Source organism: Falco biarmicus, chromosome 3 (genome assembly GCF_023638135.1).
Source record: "Falco biarmicus isolate bFalBia1 chromosome 3, bFalBia1.pri, whole genome shotgun sequence".
NCBI classification, from domain to species: Eukaryota; Metazoa; Chordata; class Aves; order Falconiformes; family Falconidae; genus Falco; species Falco biarmicus.
In genome coordinates, this window is record NC_079290.1 from 67556865 (window position 1) to 67565285 (window position 8421).

The 8421-nt window shown below is 51.1% G+C and overlaps 1 protein-coding gene across 1 annotated transcript; it reads right to left on the minus strand.

The window, feature by feature from the left end:
- Positions 1-290: 290 nt before the first annotated feature.
- On the minus strand, positions 291-7626 carry CBLN2 (cerebellin 2 precursor). The gene is made up of 4 exons (XM_056333301.1): positions 7515-7626; positions 5996-6601; positions 3682-3801; positions 291-3395 (listed from the first exon to the last, which is right to left on the minus strand). The coding sequence occupies exons 2-4, from the start codon at positions 6356-6358 to the stop codon at positions 3198-3200; spliced, it is 681 nt and encodes a 226-aa protein (XP_056189276.1). The 5' UTR covers positions 6359-6601; positions 7515-7626; the 3' UTR covers positions 291-3197.
- Positions 7627-8421: the final 795 nt, after the last annotated feature.

Consider the following 8421-nt stretch of genomic DNA (forward strand, 5'->3'; position numbering starts at 1 on the left):
GCCAAAAGTACAGTGAAGAAACACTAAAACAGTGGTTCCCAAAAACACCCAGGTGAAGATTGTTCCCCAGAAGGGAAATGGTGAAACTGACAGTGTTTTCATAGGAATATCTTATGATCCTGTTACACAGCAGCTTATGAGAAAGTTTGAAAATTGTTAGAAGGAATATTGTGTTATTACCCCCACAGGAAACAGAGCCATTATTGTGCCATCGGACTGCTTCACTGCCTTATGTGTTTTATACTTGTGGACTCTCATAGTGCCCCTCAACATTAAATTTACAACAACTCTGAATGTTACCCAATCAATTTATTTATATAAATTACTTTAGAGAAGTCTAGTCCTACTGTGACGGGAGACTGCTTTAAGTGGTCTCACATAATATTTCTTCTTGTATTTACAGTGCAGCTGTTGTATGTTTTCCCCCTCTAACACAAAATATATCATGATATCCACACCTTAGTATATCAAAATGTCTACTGTTTACAATGACAAGTAGATTGCACCTTCTCAAACTCAGACAGAAAATTAAGTAAAAGGGGAAAGGGAATAAATATTGCAAAGAATATTAAAAAAAAAGTGCACCATGATTGTAATTAGTGTACAATAAGAATTTACTGTCCATTTTCAATTTAATTTAACTGTTTATGTAACAGTCTTATCTCTATAGCTTAGCATAAAGGACACATGAGTAGAAGAGAGAGAAAGGCAGTATATTAGAGACCTTTTCTAAATTCAAAAGAAAATTGCTTATCATATAAACATATATAACTTTACAAAATAAGCATGGTCAAAATTACTGAACTTGAATACATGAAGTGGGATATTCAGATTCTGCAGCTTCAGCAGCTTAAGCAACTTCCAAGAATACGTGTAAGGAAAACCTAAACATTGGCCTTATGTGGCCTAGGAGAGAGCCAGGACTAAGATGTCATTGCCTTATTCAAACCAGATGAACTGAGATAAACGGGCAGAATTTCAAAGTAAGACTGAGGAAATGTAATAGAAACTGAAAACTTGGGACTTTAAACCCACCTCTGTATCTATTTTTTTGAGAGACGTGATCAAATTTTAAACACAAAAGCTTAGACTGATAGGTACTTTCACAATATCTACCATTAATACAACTATTTTTATAACCATTTTTGTATTTTAATAGAAAAAGGTTGCTGCTGATTCAGGGTTTATTTTGTGTATTTAAACATAGCCTGGTGATAATTTGCAGCTAGAAATATTGCAGTCATGCCAATGCACAAGGGGGAACAAAAACTTAACCCATTAAAAAGCAAACCGGAAACCTAGTCATTCAGTAACCACCAAAGTGAAACATCAAAGCAAACAATCGTCATCAATGGTGAAAATATATGAAAATATTAAATTGGCTTATGTTTTAGTCATCTGACATATCATAAGCAACACAGGTAAGGTTTTTTTTAAGAATATATCACTTTAATTGACTTTGTCCCTTTAATGATAAATTTACAATGAAAATGACATGTCCACCATAATTTTGAAATACAACATAGCTACCACCAATTTGCTGCAAATACCTTGCACTATATGTGTTTGTGGAAGAGGAGTAAATCTGACAAAAATAAATTCTTATACACATCCACCCTTGTGGGATTAATAGCAAGATGAAATACTTAAAATTAAAAAAGTGAAGATTAAAAATATGTAAAATAATATAAAAATTCCTCCTGGATCTCCTCAAGCAAGGTTTTCCTCAGCACACTAATACAGCAATCTTCATAAAAAAAAGCAAAGAAAGATCTGTGTATTGGGAATGAGGCACAAGGATGCTATTGACATTGGCCTGATATTTTACCTCTTGTTGATTGGGGTAATAACATTTCCTAACCTCCAATATCCATATACGTCCACCCCTAGAACTCCGAGGTTGTTTGTATTGGGAAGAGCACACACGGCTAATAAATGCATGGCACCTATGCAACATGGTGCTTTTGCTGATCCTCTGAGGCCCCTCCCTCAAAGGCTGTCAAAGATGCTAGTGTCAACTCCTCCTATACTTGCTATGGACAGGTCAAGTGGAGATGGTTTTATTTAATTTGGAAGAGGAAGAGTTTGCTCTGCCATCTCTCCATGCTTCCAGAACGTGTACTCAAGCATTAGTGGACAAATACATCAAATAAATATCAGATAAAAGCACCCAAAATACACTCAGCAACGCAAAGAAAGGATATATTTTAGGGTATGGTCAGAGAAGATATTCAAAGCCTCCATTGTTGCTTCTAGAAATGTCAGGACAATTCAGAAATGTCAGTTCCTTTACCGGTTTCCGGATTGTAACTGAAGGATCACATAGCTCTCTCGTTCTTTCTCTCTCTTTCTCTCTCGCTAAATAGGTCTATAAAGATCAGCTGGAAAGTGCAGACAGAATTGTTCACTGGTTAGCTTTACTTAGAGCTACAGGGTATATATGTGCTTTGTTTTGTCTTATTGATCGATCTAGCTTACATTTTTAGCACACACAAACAAAAATCAGGGAAAAAAAAGTCGATGAAAAACACGAACAACACAAAACAAATAAGGTTCCAATCGTGCAAATTTTGCTTCACTGGATAAAGCACTTCTTGACACAGTAATGTCCAGAATCCCCCTCCCCCAGAAAAATACAGGACTGAGACTGAAGCCACTCTTTTTTTTTCTTTTTTTTTTTTTTTCCTTTTTTTTTTTCTTTTTTCCTTAAGGCTATACAACACAAAGAAATAAAGCATGGAAAGAACACCTCTTTGGGCTGAACACTTCGTTCTTCTGGCTCTGGAGCGAGCCTTTGACAAAGCGATTGTGTGGTCCAAGTTACTTGTCTCACTGGGGCAACAACAAGAGAAAGAAAAAGAGGAAAAAATGAAAGAGAGGAAAAAAATAAATAAGAAAGTCAATGATCCCAACAATAAAATCCAAAATTGACTTTACAATCACAGGTACAAATTGCTCAGGTCGATAATTTCATTTCTCCTAAAGATCACTGTCGTCTAAAACTAATTAGAGGCGCAGGTTCCCGAGGAATTGTCAATATTCAAAGCAAATGTTGGAGTTTAGAAGGTTATCATTCTTCTACCGTGACAGTCTGACAGGGTGACTGGAAATATTGTCATGTGCTGCCAAGTTCAGGGTGTCGTTAATGATTGAATCCTTGCTCCAGCTCATGGATCTGTCTCCTGTTCAGCCTTCTTTTATAGTGGAAAGACTAAGAAGCCAGAAAAGGTTGAGTATTTCCACCCTCCCATGAGGTTACCCCTTTCCAGTTTGAGATGCACTTTGTCTTCTCTTTCCATGTGCAGCAAGACCCCATTGCTGGCTGCTTCTCTGGTGACGTCCTGATCCCCTGCAAAAGCTGAAATCACTGGGTAGCCGTTTTGCATTAAACTTACCTAAAAAGTGCAAAGAGAGAGAATCTGAGTTTTCTCAATACTCTCAATGACTTTTTTGCCCTGTGCACACCATTAAACTTTAGTTAGTGCAGGTTAGAAACAGGTCTGAATTAAGCTAACACAATGCATGACTTCTGTCATGCATACAGACCCCTTTAACTAAAATCACCCCTTTAACTAAGTCTCGTTCTTCACCTGCTGGTTTTCTAAATGCACTTAAGTGTCTAGAAATGAGCATGTAAAAAAAAAAAAAAAGGTAAGACAGCATCTTTAGATCTCAACCCACCTGGATGGTTTGTCTGTTATAGACCTTGACCACGTGGAAACTGAAACTATATATCCCTTTTCTTGGTGCTACAAATATACTGGAAGCAAGATCAAAATGGTTGCCAATATTAACTAATACCTGTAAAGCAAAGAAATAAACCAAAACAAACCAAAACAACAAAAAAGGGAGAGAGAAAGAGAAGTCAGACCCCACCTTAGAAAAGCCCCAGTGAAAATCTCACATGAGCTCCACAAGCAATATAAAGCCTTGTCGAAATGCCATTTGCAGAACAATCAAAAGTGCACTGCAGGGGAAAGGTGTTGAGTTACTAAGGCAGTTAGAAAGCATCACAGATCATAAAACGATTTAGTTATGCAAAAATGATCTCCAAAGTCTGTCAGATGAAATGCAGACGTCCACGCTGTACTGTTCATAAAGCAAAGGTGGCAGAAGCAGTGGGGAGGTGGAGGGAAGGAAAGGAGGAAGGGGAAAGAAGGAAAAAAACCACCACCCCATAACTCATCAACTCATAATGCAAATGTATATGTTTTCCGCTAACACTACTGAAATCAGACCTGACCTCGAGTTTAATAGGATATAAAACTATAGTACTGCAGAGACGGGCAAAGGAGAACAGAGGATGCTCAGCAACAGTAACGTGCCAGTTCATGTCCCTCTGTCCCTCTGGAGGGCTGTGCCGCCTGGCCCGCACCCTCCTCGGCCGCCTGGGGTGGGCCTCGTCCTCTTCCCCGACATCACTCTTAATTGGTCATATATTTCAATGTCTTTCGAAACAACGAAAAAAGAGAAAGAGTTGGCCCCTCCGGCAGATGTGCAAAGCCTCGCTCGGAAGCGGCGGCCGCAGCCTGGCCCCGCACAGGCTGGCGGAGCGGAGCCCGCCGATCTCACCGGGATCCGGCCGCGGCTTATCCGCTTGCTCCCCCTCCAGGCTCCAGCGGCGGGCAGCCTGGCGTGGCTCAGAAGTCACGGGCAGCCTGGCGTGGCTCAGAAGTCACGGGCAGCGAGTGGCGACGACCGCGCGGGCCCGCGGCCGCTCCGTGCCCCAAGCGGGTAAGCCCGAGCCGGCCGCCCCGCCGTGCCCGCCCCCGCGGCGCCCCGGCCGCGCTCAGCTTTGTGGGCCACAAACTCTCTTTTAATGAAGAAAAATACAAATCAGGAGGAAACAAAAACAAAATACCCAAATCTTGAGATTTTCCTCCCAAACGCTATTGTTTCAAAGAAAGCACACAGACCCACCCCACAAAAAAAAAAAGTAATCCGTTATTGTGGAGCAACAAGGGGAAACGCCATCAAACTCCTGAGAACTGAGCACTGCGGGCTAAAGAGTCTAAAATACGCTACATATGAAACAAGCTCCCTTTTCTTTTCCTTTTTTTTCTTTTTTTCCTTTACTGAGCAGACTTTATGAGATCTTGTACACGAGGATAATAACTGCAAACTCATTAGGAGGGACAGTAGACAGATGAATGACCGGCGGACAGACAAATGAAAAATAAAAACCACAGAGAAAACAGTTTGTGTGTGCTAAGGTTGGCTGACTCTGCAATACTACTTCAGGAGCCGGAGCGGTAAAGAAAAAGTAAATTTCATCTCAAAAATCAAGCGGAAGGCCGGGGCATGGGCTCTGGGAGGCAAGCAGTGCTGCGGAGAAGGGACGTGAGGACGAGGCCGGGCTACCCGCTGCTCCGCCCGGGGTATGCGGTGCAGGATAACACCCCTCTGTTATAGCCCACCGGGGACATCGTTCACCTCGTTTGGCAACGCGGGAAACACCCTCTTCTTCCTCAGCCCTCCCTCCTCCTGAGAGCTGCTGTAACACTGCCAAATGCGCTCGGAACAGGCAGAACCGGCGACTCCCCACGGGTAAATCTCCGTCCTCCCCTTGCTCTGAAAACGAGCATTTCCGACGGAGCGCCGACGGGCGTGTGCGCATCTTCCCCCCGGCTCCTCCCTGACTGCTCGGGGAAATCCTGGGCTGCAAGGCGTCCCCGCAAGCGTCCGAGGCGCCAGCCCCCACGTTCAAACCCCCCCCCCGTACTGGCGGTGGGACCGGACACGAAGTCGGCATCCCCCTTCAGCACCCCTGGAAAGCCCCGCAGCCGCCTAAAAAAACTTCCCAAACTGTTTCCGGGGAGATGAGCTGTACAACTTCTATTAAGCGGGTGGGTCAGGATTACAAGGTGGAAGGGGAGCGAGAACGAAAGCAAGCGTGCGGTGGCGGGGGGCTCGGGGCGGGGATGCCGGCGCAGGGGGCTCGGGGCCGGCCGGCGCGGCGGTGGGGGCAGCGAAGGCAAAGCAGGCGGCGGCTGACCTGGTCGAAGTAGATGGTCATGGTGCGGTTGCTCATCTCGGAGGGCTCGTGGTTGGTGCTGCGGGTGGCCGAGAAGGCCACCTTGGCGCTGCCCGAGCGCACCGAGATCCCCAGGGAGGAGGTGATGGCGCCGTCGGCCGAGGGGCTGGAGTCGCACACCACCAGGCACTTCCCCTCCAGGACGATGGGCTCCGTGTCGTTCTGCGCCCGCACCGGGCACCCGGCGGGCAGCAGCAGCAGCAGCAGCGGCAGCGCCGCCGCCAGGCAGCAGCAGCAGCCGCCCGCCGGCTCCGGCAGCGCCCCCCGCCGCCGCCGCCCCATGCCCAGCGCCAGACCGCCGCCGCTCCGGCTCGCCGCCGCCATGCGGGCGCCCCGCGCCGCCGCCGCCGCGGGCGGGCGGCCGCGGGGAGGCGGAGGGGGCTGCGCGCCTGCTGCCGCCGCGGCGCCCTGCGGCCAGTGCTCTGCGGGACGGCGGCTGGGCAGCGGCGGCTGCGGCCGCGCCTTCCTCCGCTTCTCCTCCTCCTCCGCCTCAGCCTCCTCCTCCTCCTCCTCCTCCTCCGCGCGGGTCGAAGGAGCCTCCTCAGAGGGCGATCGGCGCGCAGCAGCCTGGCAAGGGCAAAGGCGGCGGTGAGGCGGCGGAGCGGGCGGCCGGGAGCCGGGCACCGCGCTACCCAGCAGAGCGCCGCCGCCGCGGGCTCCCGCCGCCCCGCCCCGGCCGCCCAGCCGGCACAACAGGTCCGGGAGGGACCTCGCCGCCCGGCGTCTGCTCGCATCGTCTTTCTCCCGTTCCCCAGCAGCCGGGGGTCCCACAGCCCCAAGCCGTACCCCGAGGCGGGAGGACGGGGCAGCGCGGCAGATTTCGTCCCCGAACGCCCTGTGGAGCACCCTGCGGGCGCCTCGGACACTCCCTTTCGCGCCCCACAGCCGACGGGGGCTCCCAAACTCGGCTAGTTGCACGGCCCCACTTTTTACTGCATCTGAGAGCCGGGTTTATGTCGGTCTCTATCGCCCCAGCCACTACGAAAGGAGATGTCAGCGCTGGTAGCGCTCCCTGTGCCCCGCGCTGGAGCTGCCGCGCTGTCCCTGGGGTTCGCGGCGTCCGGGGCGCCCCGGGCTGCCCCCGCCGGGCCCTGAGAGCCGCCGCCGCCCTCCGCGCCGCCCGGGGGCTTGTACTTCCCAACTCTCCGTCCCCCAGGCCAGGCTACCCCAGCTGCCGCCGATCCCGGCGGCTTCCTAAACTGTCGGGAAGGAAGCGGCCGGCTCCGGAATCGCCCGGTTCCCACCCCGGCATGCACACACATGGCAGGAGGCAAACCTCACCCGGCGTCTCCCTGGGAAGTTGCATCTCAGTTTTCCCTGCTCACCAGAACGCCCTGGGATCTCGCTCCTGGGAGATCCCCCCTGCGCTTCCCCCGAGGCATCTCTACCGCTGCCCTTACCCCGCATCTTATTGTCGCTGTCATTTAAAATGGTATTTTGCAAAAGGAACAGCCGGAAGGGAGGAGAACGGCCTTTTTACCTGGGAGGTCCATGACGGGAGAGGAGGGCTGGCTAGGTAGCTCGTCCGTGAACTTGTATTGCTTAGAGAAAATGAGCCGAGATTGCGCTGGCAGAAAGAAAAGGAAACAGGAGTCGCCTCTTTCCCTCCCGCCCATTGCCAATAATCCCCCCCTCCCCCCCCCAGCCGCTACCACTACCGCTCCACTCCTTCCCTCCTCCCCTCTCCACGCACACACACCCGCTCGAACCTGGCAGGGATTCAGGCGCCGGGAGCGGAGCGTGACGCCGACACCCCCGGCGCCCCCGCACCCCAGCCCCTGCCCCGGGCAGGCATCCGCGCGCTGGCCCCGCATCCCGGCGCACCTCGGGCAGCTGCGGGGCTCGCACCGGGACGGTCACCGGGGCGCCCCGCCGCAGGGTGTCACTGGTGACGAGGAAAAGCAGTACCCCCTCGCCTCTCATTTCTTCTTATAAACCCGTCGGGGTTTAAGTGGCCACTGTACAAACGTGCCACCGACACGTTAGCGCTTACGGGCCGCTGCTGCGGCCGAGCGGCGCAGCATCACTAACTGGAAGCTCTTTGGAATTCATAGGTGTTAATAATGATGATAATAATAATAACTAAAGATCAGACGTTGCTTGCGGTACTTCAGACCGTAAGGCTGTGCCCCGCGCACCGCAAGGCCCCGTTCCATGGCCGCGCTCCCGCACCTTGGCGCCCAGCGCTCGACGGCGGCTCCCCCTTTATTAAACTGTTTCTTCCCCCGGGGCGGCTCCGCTCCCAGATCCGCACCCGCTCCCGGCTCGCTCCCAGACCCGCACCTGCTCCCAGACCCGCACCCGGCCCCGCCCGCGGCCTCGAGCCAAGCGCGGGCTCGGGGCGCCACCTGGCGGCGGCGCGTGGCGGTGCGCCCTCGGCGGGGCGG